We start from the raw sequence: 19,223 nt of genomic DNA on the forward strand, positions 1-19,223 counted from the left end.
ACGGAATCAGGAGTTTCCCACACCTTTCGATTCACTAAATCTAACAGCTCATCGAAAGGTGGAGACACCCAAGAGGCTCAAGGCTGAGACCCGAAAGCCTTCAGGTACACAGATGCCTCATCAGAAGGGGTGACAGTGGGTCAGCTGCCTCTCTGTTTCAGGATCTCTAGGATATCTACAAAGGATATATCATCAGAAGACAACCTAGGGGACCCTTCTGACTCCTCGAGGTCAGTGTGAGAGGTGATGGACTCATCAGAGGAGTCTACATGCTTCCTCTTGCAAGTTCTCTTCCAAGGAGGCTACTCAGATGGATATTCTGGGGAGGTCTCGGAAGACTGGGGGCCATCCAATGGGGGCTCCGGAGGCTGCACGTCTCTCCTGTCAAGAGAGAGAGAGAGAGATGGTGCGGGGACAGAAGTCGGAGTTTGAGGGGGAAGAGCATCGGTACCCTTGTGTGGAGCTGAAGACTTAGACAGCACGCTCCTCATCATCCCGAAGGCAGATCTCTCTGGTTCCGAGGACACCACCGGTTCCGAGGAAGTGGAAGCAGCCCTTGGTAGCAGAGTGATCAGCTCAGAGACAGATGTAAGATCCGAGCTCAGCCGAGCCGATGCACCGAGAGGTAAGCTTGGAACCGAAGAAGTTCGGGTCCGAGCGTCCCCGTCTGGGCCGACTGGTGAGCTTCGGCTCCTAGACACCAGGGATGGTACCGAAGGTGTCAGAGTGGAACTCGACCCCGAGACAGAGAGTAGGGGTGCTGGAACTGATGGTTCCTCAACAAACGGCACCAATATCTCTGGCTCTGAAGGACCAACATGGCTCGGAGGAGGAACAGAAGCAGGTAAAATAGCCTTAGACGACTCCGAAACCAATTGGGTCAGAGCCGGCAACAAATTTGCTAGCGCCAACGACTTCAAAATTCTAAGCACCACTCTCACGACATCCTACTCAGAAAGACTCTTGGAGGATCTAGAAGACAAGGTAGGTGATCGAGATCTTTGCAAGATTGGAGATATGAGTGTCGGGGACACCGGTAATAAATCTCTAGACCGGCTCCGAGGTATGGGTTCAGTGATAAGCTCCGAAAAACTTGGGTCCAAGACTGGAGTGTCAATGTCAATAACCTCGACCTGCTTCCTTTCCTGGAGCACCCGGGAACTAAAACAGTGGCAAAAGATACAGGTCTCCTGAAGATGTATGGCTCCCAAACAGTAAACAATTAATGTGCCCGTCAGTCAAGGGCATTTTTTGAGAACATTTAAGACATTTTCTAAAACCCGAAGGTTTATGATCTTTAGACTCCTTAGGCATACTGTCACAACAATCAGCAGATATAAACTCAGGAAGAGAGGACAAGGTTCCTTTAACTTAAATGGGCCTAGCCCTGCTGAAGAAACAGCATACTAGGAAAAAGGCAAAAGAGGGCTAGGTCCTCTAACTTAAACGGGCCTAGTCCTAAACAGAGGGGATGCGAGACAAAGAACAAGGGAGCAACAAACAAAGGCTGGAATAGGTCCTGATAAAAAAAAACGGACCTATGCCCAAGAAGAGATTGTAGGAATAACTAGCACACAGAAAGAAGGGATACCAGTAAGGAAAGGCCTGTGGAAGCGACAGCCAACAATAAGCAACAACAACTGCAATAAAATTCAAAAAACACAGTAACTGCTACAAGGTAACAACTGTAAGATACTAAACTATTATATTCAGCAACAATCACTACAGAAAAATGAAGCAGCAAAAAATTCCAACTTAACCACGACCAAGAAAGAGAGCACTTCTGAACTTGTAGACGTGGCAAACGAGATCTGAGAATTCTTACTAGTGCATTATGGAATACCTACCTTGCCACGTGTCAACTTAAGAGACTTCGAGCTTTGTAACTGGCTAAGTCGGAGCAGAGGATCGGCTCCGAACCCATATGTAAGAATGAAGGCGAGACAGGGCTACAGAACATTGCATTTTATAAAGTCTAAACCATTAAGGAAGTAGTGTTTGTTACCCAAAAAGTTATTTTAGCCAATGCTAAAATTTTTTGGATGCCATGTGATGTTTTAGGTACATTTAATTGATCGTGTACTTTCATGGTTGTTAAAATACTTGATAAAGCTGCATTCAGAAAGCCTGCTGTTTTTTTTATTTATTTACTTTTTTGAAGCTTGTATGTATATAAAGATCTCAGTGATAACATGAGTAGGTTTTTGTCTTGTGGACATTTTTAAGAATAAGATACGAGATCAGCAAGTCGTGTGTCAAATGTGTCTCTTTGCCTCATTTTCCTCTTTTCAAATCTTTGAACTCACTATTAGGAACATCACCCTCCAGCAAGCTCCTTAGTGCATTATGGTTTTATTCAGCTCTCATTTTTCTTAACATGTTAGAAGCTAAAAAGAAAGTACTCACCTGGCATCAGTTTGTTGGCTTCCCTACTGATAACAAACATAGACAAGCAGCCTTTTGGAGGAATAACAGGCTAAGAATGCCCCTTATGTCTTTATCCACAAGAGCTACTGAACACCATCAGATAGTCAAAAAAAGGGTTTGCTGAACAAGCTTAGTGCCCAGGCTGTGACTCCCCAACCTCTCATATTAAGGCAGAAGATTTGGAGAGGCCCACTTGTTTCTAAACCGTGAACAACACTGACAAGTTTCCATAAACATAGCACTTCATATCAAGTTACCCTATTCTGAAGCAACTTTCCTTGCTGGTTTTCAGCTCTTGCTTTCACCAGTAACTAGATCATATAAAGTAACAAAAATGAAAACTTCTGTGAGAGACAGCCACTCCAAGGTATGCTTCATTGGCTTTCCTAAGGGGAACTCAACTAAAGAGCAGGCAAAGGAAGTTTGTATGAAAAGGTGAAGCTTCAAATAACACCGGCTCACTTCATCTTCAGATATTTATTTATATTTACTGACATTTGTTTACTGGGTCAAAAAAAAAACATTTTCAGTGCAGGTCCAGGGAGAAATGCTCAAACAACAAAGAAAAAATTTTTAGTTAAACTAAACATCTTGTAGTAATACATTTCAATTATATAAAATGTCAGATGTAAAACAAATGAGAAACTATACATAAAAGTAGATTGTATACGAAGAAAAACAATTACAAATTAAGAAATTATTCCTCTGTATTGCAGTGAAATTAATAGAAGTCACATTTTTGTTTTTAGATATTACGCTAGGAATGGGAAACAGTTAAGGAGAGCAACAGTGGAAAAGTGGAAATAGGGAATGGTAGGGTAGGGGTAGGGTACATAGTGGAGATAGTGAAAGATTCAGTTCAGCTAGGTGTGGAGCATGACAGTGCCAAAAGTTAGGTAGGTGGCCTTTTGGGAGGTGCTTAAAAGACAGGATCACTGGTTACAGCTCTAATAAACTATGGGACAGGATTCCATTTTTAGTGACTGCGCAAAGCAGAGATAGTTTCCAATTGCTTTTTGAGGTTTAAAGATGGTGAGGAACTGTTTATCATTTGAACAAAGGGCTCTGTTTGGATGACATACAGGTAGAATACAAGTTAGTGCTGGACAGGCATGGCGTATGCATATGTTTTTATGGGTGGCAGCTAGATGTATGGAGGTCCAGATACTGGGGTAGTTCAGAACTTTAAGAGCCCTACAGTGATCTGTACAGTAATGCTATCTGCAGCAAATGTAGCAATTTTGTTGTATATCTCAAGTTTGGCTTTAACTGAGGCTTGCGGGTTACTGAGGATAGGAGAGTGAAGGAAGGAGGTAGGCTGCAGCAAGGGTGGCTTTAGTGGAGTTAGTAACAGCATTTTTGTACCTACAGAGCATGGCAAGTTATTTAAAACATTACTTTGAATTTGGAGTTCAAATTTGAGGATGTCGTCAAATGTAACTCCAGAGTTTAATGTGTGATACAACTTCAGTCTCTGTGTTGTTAAGTGAGACGATTTTGGAGCTAGATTTGTCTTTCAGGTGTGCTGGGGGGTCCCAATATAAATGGGACAGTCTTCTTAGGAATCTCAAGGATTCCATCCTCTGCAGCATCCTTGAAAAAGTCAGACATTAGATTAGTTGTTAATAACAGACAGCTAGTACTTGTGTTGACAGCTACACCATGAATTTCTTTTCCTATATGCGGGAGCAGAGGTCTACTGTACGTGGCTCTCTTTTTAAATAAAAGAGATTATCACAGTTGTACTTATAGGCATTTGTTCACATTTGTCTTGAAGCTTTCTCGTTTTTTGTTACCACTAAGTTCTGACCTGATCAATTCTTACTGACAATTTTTTTCAATTATATGAAAAAAAAGACCAGATTCAAAAGAAGAGAGATCCACTGTTGCCAGAGTCAAAAGGGGGTCAACTAACATTATCATTAGAGTTCTTCTGAAGCCTTTGAACAACGCTGGTTATAGCAAGAAAGGTGGAAATGTACAAAGAAATGGAATTAAAAGGCATCTATCTTCTAAGCCTGCTTGCAAGGAGTCCTGGAGTAGAGCTTTTTTAACAATCTGTTTTGAATGAAAACAAACAGACCTACTCCAAGTCTTCCTCACAGATCAATTCCTTGAGTATCCCCAGGTGCAACATGAGGATACGTCCTGAACTTATTCAGCTTGATCTGATGGAATCTGCATGGATAAAATTAACTGTGTTGCTAGCATACCTCTCAACTGTCCAGATTTTTAACTCACATTTTTGGTCTGTGCCTCATAAAATTTGTGGTTTTCTGGCAAATCACTGTGATGACCTGAGAACTGAAGTCACTAAATAATCACATACATTTCAGTTTCAGACTTCAGATCTTTCAGAAAATGTATGTTAAAACAAACCCTGTTACTCTAGCAACTTTCTAAGTTTACAAGAGCAATATTTAAAATGCATCCCTATTTTGGGCCTTTCTCCCCCCATTTTGTTGGGCTTTGTCCAGATTTCTTGTACTAAGAGGTTGAAAGGTATGGTTGCTAGATCCCATGCTACCACAGCTAATCTGCACAGAATGATAGGATCTGGTTTCCCCTGGTTTGTTTATGAACCACATCACTTTGATACTTTCTGTACTTACTAAATAAGGGCCTTGTGTTCACAGGTGTTTCACAGATTTGACAGCAGTCATAAGAACCCTAATAATTTTCTTCACATTTACACGTTGAAATTTGTCTTGTTTGTTTCACACCCTTTGATTTCACTCCACTGGCCACAGCTCCCCTAGTAAAGTCTGAAGCCTTTGTTGTTACAGACTAAGTGGGGACTGGCAGGGAGAAAGGAAGATGGGAGCTTGGAGACAACTGATTCATCCACCTATTTAACCCCCCCCATTTCGCAAACCTCAGTTCTAAAATTTGAAAGGAGTGACAATACTGGTGCCGAGTAGAAACTGACTTGACAAAGCACAGAACCCTTCTCACGCAAAACATGGCCAAGAAATCATGACAATAGTTGAGGCCATAAAACCTAGAATTCTGAAATATTCTCAGGCTAATGCCAGAGTCTGGTTTGAAAATATTAGAAACTGTTTCTTGTGACTCTCCACTTTGTCTTAAGAACAAATTTTCACCATAACAACTAAATCTAGAAGATATCCTAGAAACACTACCTTGTGAAACAGAATGAGAGAAGACTTCTCTGTTTCCCTGAAATCGCAGACTGAGAAACAGTTGTACTACCCAAGTCAGACACTTTTGACAAGCTGTGAAGGAATCTGCAAAAATTAAGTAATCTAAAGAAGCGAAAATGCTGAATGACTTGCAACCTGCAATGGGCTGTTAAAGGAGCTAGACCATTTTGTAAACACTCTTGGGGAAGCAGATAGACCTAAAAGCAGAACAGTAAACTGGAAACACAAACCAGAGACAGAAAAACATGTGTGTCTGAAGTTGCTGTTGGCTGGAATGTGATAAGTACATTTTAAATCTAATGTTAGTAGAAAACTAAAAAGAGGAATGACAGGTTAACGGTCAGCTCCTTATTGAAATGTCAGCACGCGAAATGCTGAGTGCCTACAAGCCAGGAAAATAAAGACCAAAAACACAGGAGAAGAGCAAATTTCAAAAATCACTCTTCTCCGTTAAAAAGGGGGCAAGCTCCCCTGCACTCCCATTTGAGACTCACTTTATTAGTGGATCCAGGTATTTCAAATGGTTACCAATGCAGACTGTAGAGAAAACATCCTAAATTTTGGAATTAGGATATGATGTTTCACAAAGGAAAGGTCTAGGGCAGCTCTCCTAGTTTCTTCCTTCCTTCCTTTCACTAGCACCAGAAAAATTCTTGAATAAAATCATAATGACCCTTCCCTCTTTGAACTGGAGGAACAGGTTCTTTTACCACCCAAGACCAAATTCTGATTCAGAAGAGAAGGAAAAGGGCTAGTTTGATTGGGAGGATATGCAGGGATCTCTTGAAAATATGTAAGCAAGTTCCACTGCCAGATGTAACCTTTTAGAGTGATTTTCAATATCCAACTGTTTGATGTTATCTGGTGCCACAAAGGATAGTGAAAACCTAAACTCTGGAAAGGGCATGCTGGACTGCCAGGGTGGGAGGGGATCTTGAGAAGGCACACAGTCAATCTGATTTTTTTTAGGTTGTCCTTGGTTCTGGGAGGATTTACCTTTCTACTTTAAAACTACTAGCCACTTTTTTTTTTTTTTTTTTTTTTTTTTTTTAAAGAAATTTTGTTTGTTAGAACCTTGTTGGGAATGCTTGGCTTGCATCCTGAAAGGGGAACCTGAACCAAAAGAAAATCTTCTGTTATATTTTGAAAAGGAAAAGGTTGAAAAATCTAGGTCACACCCTAAACTAACTTTCCCCTTTCATCAAATCCCTTAAGGACGTCCACACTGGAAGGACCAAACAACATTACTTTATTAACAGAAGCATTTACAACTTCAGTTTCAACATCCTCTGGTAAATTCTGAAACTGTAACCAAACAAATCTTGAATACACAATCAGAGGCAGTAGCTCTGGAATCACCAGCAGCGTCATAAGCACATTTCAAAGAATGTTTGTTTACTTGACACACAGAACACACAGAAGCTTTAGTATGTGATGTAGGGGGGTCGGCAAATTAATTAATTAAATTATCATGAGAAACCAACAAAAACTAAAGATGTGTGCCTGACAATTTACAATTCTGAGAGGGGGGGGGGGGTAAACCAAACTCATCCAAAACTATTCCTAGTTTGTCAGAAGCAACAAGGCTACCCATTGAAAGAAATTTAGTAGAAGACGACTTTGATAAGGAAATTACTGCAAGATCTGCTTTGGGATTAGAAAAAAGAAAATTATGTGACTAGGGCACTTTATACAACTTACCAGACTTTTATAAGCAGATGGCTGGCTGTCAGGGACAGTGCTGACTGCCAAAAAGGCATTCACTAAGGCAGACAAAACAAGATGATGATGGAAATCTACCTACAATAAATCAAGATATCTTTGTTGAGGATCAGACATGACTTTGTTCCAAATGAAAATTTCCCTTATTTTGGCAGAAGTATTAGAAAATACCATTATTCCAGAGGGGAATATGAGGAAAAGCTCCCGTCACAGTCAGAATCTCTAACTTGTAGCTAGTCAGAATATGGAAAAAAAACAGTCCCAGTCTAAATCCTAGCAATCACAGTCTGACAGGGAAGATATTCTTTTCCTCATCGAGGATGCTAAATCATTACACAAAGATAAAAAAGCTTACAGCAACCCTTTTGCCAAATCAAGACAAATATCTGCTTTTAGAGAAGAATGTCTAGATTTATGCTTTATTTTCTAGAAGACCCTCCACCTAAACAAAAAAGCAGCTCAACAGATGACCCCTACCCCTGGGAAGAGGTTCCTCAGTACATCACAGCAAAGGAACATCACCTGGTACCTATCCCGAAGTTTGCAAGGGTGGTTTTCTCTCTCTCTTACAGCCGAAAAGGACACGCCTGACTCCTGTACCACAGTGGCATCTCTAGTAGCAACACCAGATGGACAAGATGAGTGGCCCAAAGGACAATTGATGGCCACAGCATCCACTTCATTCTTTTCTGGATGCGCTTTTTTTTTTTGTTACATCCTTGGCCTGTTCTGCATGAAAAAAAAATCTTTGATCCTCCAGGAAAAAAATTCTGGATACAGCAGCTTGAATCTCTCACCTAACTCTCGGCATTGCCCAATTTCTGACATAAATTTGCTTCTCTCCTTATTGCAGTATGTGAAAAATCACTTTCCACAAACACTGTTGGCTCCAAACTTTAATATTTTTTCCCTTCCACCACAAGTTTGTCAAGGGAAACTTTTTTTGTTGGTATGATTACATTTATTAACAAAGGTCTCATGTGACCCCTCAATTATTAAATCCTACTGTATAACAGGCCATTTGTTTAACTTGTACATTCATAAAATTAATACAGTCTGTTCCTTCCGGTTTCTCTGATGCAGCAGAAAATCTCAAGTTTTCTCTGTATGCTCTGTTTTCTAAGTCTACTATTTTGTGAAACCACTCTTCTTGAGAAGCCAATGTGCTCAGCCAGCATTTTCTTCATTATAACCTCTAATCTGAATAGCTAGTTAAAGCTTCTTTGATTTTTTTTCAACCTTTTGTAATTTGAGTTGACATACTCCTTCAGTGTTTCATTTATTATAAACACCTCTGAGTACATTTGATTTATTTTTCCACTAATATACTGGAAGCCATCTTCTGTACCAAAGCTGAAACTTAACTGATTTTTGCTGAACAACTAACTGCATGATTCTTCCCAATTCTCCTTTTCTGGCTAATGTTTTTCTCAGGTTCTCCAGATGTCTTCTTTGCTGGCATCCAAGTGGTTTAATTACTAGCAAGTGACATAATTTTATCAAAACTGACAGTTTCACTGACTCTCTTTTCACACCGGAAGTAATCAAAAAAACTTGCTGATCAGTGTGCAGCCATCTTGGAAGTCTACTCCAGTGCACCATTATCTTGAATGGTTCACCGAAGAATTTCTATGCTGGCCTAATCCTCAACTCCTTCGGCAGTTCATGGCTGCTGGTTTCCTATAAATGTACTCTGAACTCCCATTTTTAGCACACAACCTAGCATTCACTGCCTTTTCCTTATCACTGTTATACCACCATGCTTCTATAAGTAGCAAATGACACTGCAGCCTTTTTCAGTTGTATGATTTTTTTTTTTTTTGCCCCTTGCCTGCCAACCACCTAACCATATCTTGATCAAACATTACACAGCCCACTTGGGAGGTGGAGGGACATCCAAGCAGCTATAAGGGCGGTTTTAGCTCTTGCCAGCATTCTGGCAATAGCAGCATTTCTATTTTATTTTTTAATCCCTCCCCAGTGGTGATATGACCTCCTGCATCACCATGAAGACCACCACATGCCCCTCAGTCAGTGCACATAAGCTCTTTCACATGCTCCAACAGAAGTACTGTCACTGGAAATAGGTAGTTATGTCCATGTCTTCCTTACAGACTTACCATATCATGCATGATGAGCCTCAACTCGCCAGATGATATGTCATTATAGCACCTGCACAAACTAGTTGTGAACCACCCCCAGGATATGCATATCTATCCTGCCTGCCTGTGCCTCAAACTCACAAGCTATTCCTCACAGATCACCTGGGTCAGTCAGGATTTTATCCTTCTACACCACCAGCACATGCTGCTGACAATACTTCCTTCCTCTGAAGATGACTGAGCTATGTCAACCACACATTCACATCTTTCCTCGGCAACTCCTCCACCATCTGGATCACTAAATGAACCAAAGTCACCTGAAGTCATAGTCAGGCCTCTACCTGTCCTGAGTGCTACATAGCACCTACCAATACGTAAGCCCCATGTTAGTTGTGATGCACAGCCTTACTTCTAACACTTTCAGCACAAAAGAATAAGAGAAACACTCTTAAGTTTCCTAACTTGTGCCATTTTCTTCTCTGGCATATTTCTGCTGGCAAATGCTAAACAGAAGCATGATGACATGAATGTACACAACAGCCTCAAAGGGATTCAACTGTCCCACTCAAAAGAGAAAGGACTGAGAACTGATTAAAGGTTAAAAAATGTAGCTTTCCAGCTCCTACACATTGTGACAGAATTCTAACACACTTAAGTTAAGAATCTGGCTTCCTAAAACAATACTGTAATTATCATATTACCGCTCTTTTACCAGTCCCACTGCTAACATATTTCATGCAGTCAAATCAAACAAATATCACTAACATGTTCTTACTGTAGTTATCTCCTGGTAAAAGGTCTCAAGTGAATTTAACTGTTCGGATTGAATATGCATATGCCTTATCTGCTCTGAGGTAATAGAACAGTAGGATCACATACGTACACTGTAAAATAATGCTAAATGTTTTTTGATGTGCATTGAGTTTTACATGCTGTAAATGCTGTTTTACAGGAGTATCTGACTTAGCATGTTGTAAAATACTACACAATATATGCTATATGATTATCACCCAAGTTATATAATCCTTAGTGTACTATGGTAGCTCCAAAAAACATTTTGCAATGTGCAACTTTTCTCCCTGGGCCTCTGCTGAAAGGGGGCTTTGCCCAGTCACACTCCACACCTTCTCAGTAAACAAAGACAAACAAATAAACAAAAAAATAAACATTCTAAAAATTAATCTTAATTGCACACTACAGTAAATGAACGGATACAGTAGTCTATAACAAATATTAACTTAACTATATACAATGCAAACCATTATTTCTTACCTTTAGGGAGTTTTCCACCTAATGCAGTAAATTTCTGTGGATTTTTCAAAAATTCCACAACTTCTTGTAATTCCTGCTTTGCTTCTTCCACCTGTAAAAAAACTGGAATTATCAGTAAATATAAATCTAAAACTACTGAATTTTGTGCACACTGTATGAATCAATTCTTACCCCTTTCACATGCTCAAAAGTTACATTTTTCATCTGAATTGGATCAACTGCTGCATCAAGTCCTGATGTGGTTCGAAAACGTACTATTGGGAACAAAGTAAAAGTACTGTAATTAACAAGACATGTAAATTTAATAATGAATTGGCATAACTCATATTAAGTACCACTTAAAAACCAACACAGGCACAACCATCAGCAGATCCATCCATCCACAATGCCTTTTCCCATTTTTGCACAGGGGACCGGGGTGTTGCTGCAAGAGTGACAATCTAAAGCCAAGGTTTACACCACCTGGGGGTTAGCCCTGCCACGGTAGTTTTCCACACCACACACTCAAACGCACACCTATAGCCAATTTAGAGTATCCAATCCACCTACGGCATTGTCTTTGCAATACAGGAGGAAACCGAAGCACCCTAAGAAAACCATGCAAACAGGGAGGACATGCAGACTCTGCACAAAAGACACCCCAGCAGAGAATCGAACCAGTGAGGTGACAACACTACCACTGAGCCACCTTAACATAACGTAGAAGTCCAGAGCATCTTTACCATAAATAATAAAGGAGTCTAAGAAACAGTTATGAAGATATCAAGTAAATTTTTCTTTAAACACATCAGACAGCTGTTTGTTAAGCACAACTTTCCTCAAATCAGAAACTGCTTCCTGCAATTTAAGACTAAGCCTACATGGTCACAAAAAATATAGCTTAAAAGTCATTTCTCCAATTTTTTTTTTTTTGTGGGACTTCTATGCTAATCAGCCTTTTACCTGCCCACAACAGGTATGCGTGGCATTTTTCTAATTCCCTTAGGAATTTGCATCACTGCCGCTCACATCTTACTGCCCATTACATTCTGGGCTTGAAAAGCACCCATAAAACAACACAAATTTTTGTAAGCTCCATTAGCAAAGAAACTGCTAAACCAACTCCACTTTTGCAGTCATAGCTGAACAGACAGCTCAGGCACACAAGAAAGGAAACCTGACATTTCTAGCAGACTGAATGAGTGGGAAAAAGGTTTCTTCACGCAATAAATTCTCACTTTTTAAAGAAGAACTTACATACTCATTCACTGTATGGATGACAACAAATATCTCCAAAAGCTCTGTTTATAACATAACAATGAACACATGTAAAAGAGAATATTTAAAATCAAAAAGATTGAGAGTTAACTTGTTCCACAGATTCTCTCCCAACAAACCCTTCTGTCTTTAGAGACTATTCAAGGGTGACAAAACTATTACAGCTAGCTGATGACCTGATAATATTTGCCCACCTCCAACAATCTCTTCGCATACACACTGCCACATTCACAGACAGTTTCTATGCTCACTTAAAGGTCTGCATTGAAGCACTGTTCCACACTGGGCACAAATGCAATGTCAAGGTCAAGAATAACTCCCTACCTCCATGAGATCCAAGGAAAAACAAACTCCACAATAAAATGACGAAACGTATTGTGCACAAGAATTAAATATCACAACCTCTAAAAGTGAACTCAAGATGCACTGGTTATCTGACCAGAAAAGGAAAGACACTGGAACGTTTTGTTTTCTATACCTCTAGGGCCAAGAAGTCTACTCCAAATCAACAAAAGAGGCAGCAAAATAGTGCATCTCTTAGGCAACTTCCTCAGGTGCAGTGCAGGATTCTTCCTCATTATGTGTCCCATAGACTGCCCCTCCTATGGAACAGGCTTCCCATCCATGTGAAGACGTGTTTGTCTATTACCCAGTTTAAGCACAACCTAGAAAAGTGGACATGAATAGGAAATTTACACTGGGCCTGGCACCATCTCCCTTATGGACAGAGGTAGCTTATAAATACCTGGTCCTCAATGTCCTATTTGGGTGCAGGACATAATTATTCTTTCAGGAAAACTTGGCTAAGCTTAGAAAAGGTCCCTTGGGTCATTAGTCTGGTAACAGTCTATGAATGTAGGCATCTATTTGGGGCAGGCTTGACTTAGGAACACACAGTAGTGAAGAGTCATAAAGGCCATCTGGAACAGCCTGCTTCCTTCCCCAGAATATCACTGAACAGGTATGGCGAGGTCTGAATAAACTGCACTTCACCTCTGACCTGTGGATCACCTTAGTCATATAAACCTGTAAAAGTACATACTTCAGCCTGAAGCCCTGGCCACAGATTTCTTCAACCTCTGCTGCTGTGCTATCATGAAAGACAGGAACTTGCTCAAGTGAGATGAACTACACACTTCCTTACCACATGTACTAAAAGCTTTTAATCTTCTTTAAGATGGCAGGGTAGCAAAATACTGTAGTTTTTGGGGTCAACCTTGGACCAAAGACATTATGGAGACAGCTCAAGGATGCCTGGTTATGCTAAAAGTTTACACAGAGTGTCCTTTTTCTTGAGGCCTCTGAAACGGAAGACAGTCTACTGATGTGTCTCTAAAGTTCCAAAAATAGCATCCTTAAATGACTGGTTCCATGGGTGGAACGACCCAGACCTCTTCTGACTTCTTCTCCAATAAGCATCAAGGTGCTTCTAGAAAGACGACACTTGGGCTTGATATAAGGAGGCGAAGTCCCTGACGGAACTCATAAGCCTAAAGGTATCATCAAAAAAGGGACATACACAGTAGGGGCTGACATGCCTTCTACCCTCTCCCCTCCTCAGCAACAGTGTTCTCCAGGTTTTCTGATTTCTCACAATACTCTAATTCACATGCCTCTCTTATGACCTCCAGGTTTATGTTCATTTGAGGATGGGCAGGGAAATGATACATGTCAAGTGTCTGGCAACAAGGATACTGCATTAAAAAGTACAAACTTATCGAAAGCATCACACTGACAAGAGGTGCAAGTGCCAGTCTGCTAAAGGCTACACACAAGGGGAAAGAGACCAAAGCTGAGTCAGACACGGACATCAGGCCTTATTCTCTTAAGGATGCAGTCCTACACTATCTAAAACTTTTACAAAGCACATACCCGATGTCTAGGTTTTGTACTATGAGCCCTGGCACAGGACTGTTCAACAGCACCTTCTAAACCAGTAACAGGGATGGGGGAGTCCTTGGCCACCACTCCTCAGATCCATGAGGGAGTGACTGCTTGAAAGGTCATTCTCTCCAGATCAGGCTTTAGCCAGCCAACCATGGGCTATCAATGCAAAAACTCCAACATGGGTCTAAAACAAGAAGTTATGTACTCACCATAACGTTCGATGTATGTAGTCCATCTCGCCTCACATTCTTACCCGTGGGTTCGGAGCCGAACCTCGGCTCCGACTTGGCCATACTCTAGCTCGAACTCTTCAATTGGCTCGTGGCTAAGAGGAATCCCATGCTGCAATGCGCCTATCCCCCAGATCTTGTTCGCTGCGAGCTCACATACACACACACACACAAACACATTGAGAGGAAGAACCAACTCAACATATCAAGAAGGAGTGCTGAAACCAGAGACTCAACCTCTAGGTCCTCCAGGAGGGGGTAGGTGGGTGGGTTAGTAAGAATGTGAGGCGAGATGGACTACATACATCGAACATTATGGTGAGTACATAACTTCTTGATGTTATGTAGTCCAATCTCGCCTACATTCTTACCCGTGGGACAGCGTCCCTACCACCTAGACCTTGGACGGCTCACTGGAAAATACTCCTGAGCACTGTGGAACCAAATGAGGATCTGGCCCTTGATACCAGATCCAATTTGTAATGACTAATAAAGGTGTGAGGAGATGCCCAAGTAGCTGCAGCACAAACATCATCCATAGACATCCTAGCCTGAAAGGCATTAGAAGCAGACACCAAACATGTAGAGTGAGCCTTTACCTTAAAAGGTAATTCCTTGCCATTTGAAGAATAGATGAAAGAAATGCGGCTAGAAATCCATCTGGACAGAGTTACTTTGGAAACTAAAGTCCCTAGTCTATTGTCTGAAAATGAGACAGAGTTGATCACAGTTCCTAAAATCTTTTGTTCTATGTAAATAAAAACGCAATTGTCTGTGGACATCTAGCTGATAAAACTTAAATTCTGCCTTGTTAGAGAATTCAGGGAAAAACACAGGCAGCTCAATAGACTCGTTGAGATTGACCACTGAAGCAACCTTAGGCATAAAGGAAGGATTAGGTCTTAGCGAAACCCTATCCTTGTGAAATACCAAGTAAGGGGGCCAGACCAATAAAGCTTGGAGTTCAGAGACCCGCCTAGCCGAAGTAATGGCTATCAAAAAGACTGTCTTCCAAGACAAACATTTAATGTCACAGATTGCCGCGGGCTCAAATGGAGGCGAGGTAAGCTGCTATAGCACAAAATTAAGGTCCTATGGCGTATCAGGATCAAACATCGAAGGTCAAAGTAGCATAGTCCCTTTGAGAAAAGCCCTACAAAGTCTTTGCGCCATTAGACTGGGGTCTAGCAACATGAAAAGTAGAAATGGCTGCCAACTGCACTTTGATAGTTGCCGCAGCACATCCCTGACTAAACAGCTGAGATAGAAACTCTAAAACTGATGAGATGGGAGCTGTATAGGGATCAATCTGTCTTTCATGAGCCCCAATGGAGAATCTCTTCCACTTACTGGAATAAATCTTCCTAGTAGAAGGCTTGTGGGAGGAAGACAGAATATGAACCACCTCCGGTGAAAATTCATGAAGCCTAACTAGGGACGGAATTGGAGCAGCCATGCTGTCAACCTGAAAGTCTGGATGGAGGGGTGGCACTGCCCTGACATACGAGTCAACAGATCTGGCTATGGGTCCAGAATCCACGGCTCGTCCATTACATAAGGGTGAAGAAAAGGAAACCAGATCTGACGAGGCCAGTGTGGAGCAATCAGTATCATTTTGCTTCCCAAACACTGTGCTTTCTGAATAACCTTTGTTATTAGGGGAATTGGAAGGAAGGCATATAAAAGACCGAAGGGCCAATCGTGAACTAGAGCGTCCCTGGGTGCTTCCCCCTCCAAGGGAATAAGGGTGAAGTAGCTGCTGCATTTGGCATTGAGGGGGCTGGCAAATAGATCGCAGTAAGGCTGACCCCATCTGCGGAAAATCCATTCCGCTACTTGTTCGTTCAGGGACCACTCATGAGGCATCAGAATAGCTCTGCTCAGCCTGTCGGCAATCACGTTGGATTTCCCCGGAATGTGCGTTGCCACTAGAAAGCGCTGGGAAGATACTGCCCACTGCCCACTGCCACACTCGAAGAGCCACTCTACAAAAGGGATACGACCTGGTTCCTCCCTGTTTGTTCAGATATCAGACCACTGACATGTTGCCCGAGTGGATTGCAATTGTCCCATGAGGAAGAAAGCTTTGAAGTGCTTGCAATGCTAACATCACCGCTCTCATTTCTAAGACGTTGATATGCAAATGGATCTCGTGTTCCTGCCACGTGCCTTGGACAGTCCTGCAGAGATAACTCCCCCCCACCCGATCTGGGAGGCATCCGTGGTCACAGTGGCAATCGGAGACGGAAGAACGAAAGGCATACTAGCGTTGAGATTGCTGGGCTAAAGCCACCAGCACAGATCCTGCTTGCACCTGTCGGTTATTGCAATAAGGTGGGAGAGTGGAAGGTGCTGAAGAGACCATTGGGCAAAAAGTAGCCACTGAAGAAGCCTCACGTGAAGTCTTGCAAGAGGGACTAGCATAATCGTGGCAGCCATGGTCCCTAACAACTTGAGGACCACGTTTGCCTTGACAGTCTTCAGTGGTAGTAGAGTGTAGACTTGCTGCTGTAAAACCGGAATTCTCTCTTCTGGCAGGAAAACCCTCATGAGCAGTCTAATTCGGCGGCGATAAAGGTAACACGATGTGAGGGCAACAATGCAGACTTTTCCCAATTCAAGGTGATTCCCAGACATTGGCACAGTGCAATAGTGGCGTCCCTGGTCTATAGTAGTAGATGCCTGGTGGTGGCAGACAGGAGCCAGTCGTCCAGGTAGGGAAACACTTGGAATCCCAGACGTCTCAAGTGAGCCGTTACCACTGCCATACATTTGGTGAACACCCTGGGGGCTATAATGAGACCAAAGGGCAGGGTGCGAAACTGAAAATGACCGGCTCCCAGCCGGAAGCGTAGGTGACTTCTGGATGCCCTGTCCATTTTTATATGGTAGTAAGCATCCTTGAGATCGATGGAGCACATCCACACATCTTTCCCTAATAACGGGAGAATTGACTGCAACGTGACCATGTGGAACGTGGACTTCTCTACATGAAGGTTGAAACGGCCGAGATCCAAAATGGGTCTCAGGTCCCCTGTTCTTTTCGGCACCAAAAATAATCTGAATTCCCTAATCCTACTTGGTCTGAGGGGACGGGCTGGATGGTTCTTTTAACAGCAACTTTTGAACTTCTAAGGTTGCGGAATCCCTTTGACTGGGTGGGATGTCTGGGATTCTTTGGTTTGGAGGGGGAGATGAAAGAAAAGGAATATGATGATCTCTGGAGATCATCTCTAATACCCACTCGTCTTGGGTGATGTCTCGCCAGGCTTCTGGGTATAGAGAAATGCGACCCCTGACTGGCTCCAGAGACGCACAGTCGGGCCTCCTCTCAAGAGCGAAGGTAGGGAGAGCCACAAAAGGAATCGCGGTCCACCTGGTTACGCGGGCCTCCTCTGCCTCTAGGGCGGCATCTACCTGAATTTCCACCCCTCCCCTGCGCCTCTGGAGGGGGAATCACTCTGTGCGCTGTGAAAAAAAACTCTGCGATTTTCTGAACCACATTTTTCCACCTTTCTGGCCCTTGGGATAAGGTCTAGAAGGTATAGAAAAATGGACTCCCACAGCAGACAGGGTTTTTCCTTCCTGCTCGCACCTAGTGAGAGTATCCTTCTCCTTGGTTCCAAATAAGGATGAACCGTCAAAGGGCGCATTGGTGAAGGTAGACTTGAAGGCCTCCACGAAGTTGCACAGGCGCATTCAGGAGTGTTCTCCTAAGAGAGACTCCGGAACCTGCAGCCCTGCTCGCGCCATCGGCTGCGTACGAGATCAACCTCATGGAGGAGTTGGTAATAGAATTTAGGGTAGACATCTGAGCACTGACTTTCTGAGCCACGGCATCATAAACGTTACCCTGTACAGAATCTCCCAACTCCTTCAGGAGATCTCTTTGGAGCCGTGTAAAATGCAATAAGTAGTTCAGTGACCGCAGTGTAAAGGCCGCTGAAGAAAACACACACTTCCCATACCTGTCCATAGCCCTGGACTCCTTGTTAGGGGGATGGATGGTAGATGAAGTTTCTGCAAGTTCTTTCTTGGTGGCTGCTGCCACCACCATGGCATCTACTGGAACGCCTTTTGTAAGAAATTCTCTATCAGGGGGAGTGGACAAAAACTTGTTGGGTCTCCTAGGGACCGGTTCCACAGTGTCCGGAGTTTCCCACACCTTTCGACAAACGAGGTCCAGGAACTCGTTGAATGGGGAAGAACCCCAAGAGGCGGAGGGTTGGGACCCAAAGGCCTTCAGGAACACCGACTCCTCCTCAGAAGGGGCTTTAGATGGCCAATCGCCTGTCTCAGTATTTTCAAGATATCTGAAAAAGTGATATCGTCAGAAGATGACTTAAGGGCCCCTCTGACTCTTCGAGGTCGGTGTCAGATGTGAGGGACTCCTCTTGGGAGTCAATGTGCTTCCTCTTGCACACTCTCTTTCTGGGTGGCTCCTCGGGTAAAAATCCCGGGGAGGCCTCAGAAAGCTGGGGACCACTCATGGAGGTATCCTGAGGCCTTAGGTCTCCGCTGTCCCTAGATAGAGGGTGATCTGATACTGATATCGGTGCTGGAGGAGGAAGAGTGTCAGTACCGTAAGATGCAGCTGACGATGTGGCCAGCACACTCCTCATGACCTCAAAAGCTGATCCCTCCCGGCTCCAAAGGTCGACTAACCGCAGAAGACAGCCTTGGAGCCGAGGAAATAAGGTCCGAAGCAGATGTCGGGTCCACGCTTACCCAAGCCAAGCGCCGAGAGGAAGGCTCGGAGCCAGAAAAAGATCAGCCCGATACCTCCCTCTCCGCTCCGACTGGCGAGCTGTGAATCCTGGACCCCGTGGACAGCGCCGACGGGGTCGGTGTGGAGATCGGAGCAGAGATGCCAGAAGAGGCTAGAGGAGCTGATCTCGAGGCATCAGACGGAAGCAACAGCTCTGGCTCCGAAGAAAGGTCTGGAGGAGGAACAGCCAAAGATGAAGGGAGGACGGGCTCCGGAGCCGACTGGGGACGGAGCTGAAAGCAATTTAGCCAGCACCGATGACTGGACCAGTTTCTTCACCACTCTACTGACATCGTCATCGGAAAGTGTCCTGGAGGACTTAGAGGACATGGTCGGGGATCTGGATCTCCCCATAGAGGGAGACCTACGAGTCGGAGAAACCGGTCGAAAAACT

General features: G+C 43.2%; 1 protein-coding gene across 3 annotated transcripts in view; it reads right to left on the reverse strand.

Moving 5' to 3' along the window:
- The window catches only part of YME1L1 (YME1 like 1 ATPase), a 1,802,807-nt gene that overhangs the window by 1,091,407 nt on the left and 692,177 nt on the right, over positions 1–19,223 (reverse strand). For all 3 annotated transcript variants that reach the window (XM_044064545.1, XM_044064544.1, XM_044064543.1), the window contains 2 exons: positions 10,859–10,941; positions 10,688–10,778 (listed from right to left, as the gene is read on the reverse strand). In XM_044064545.1, the coding sequence (XP_043920480.1) occupies positions 10,688–10,778; positions 10,859–10,941 (174 nt within the window). The remainder of the gene's footprint in view (positions 1–10,687; positions 10,779–10,858; positions 10,942–19,223) is intronic.

Source organism: Protopterus annectens, chromosome 3.part0 (genome assembly GCF_019279795.1).
Source record: "Protopterus annectens isolate FY-2018-M chromosome 3.part0, PAN1.0, whole genome shotgun sequence".
Lineage (NCBI taxonomy): Eukaryota > Metazoa > Chordata > Ceratodontiformes > Protopteridae > Protopterus > Protopterus annectens.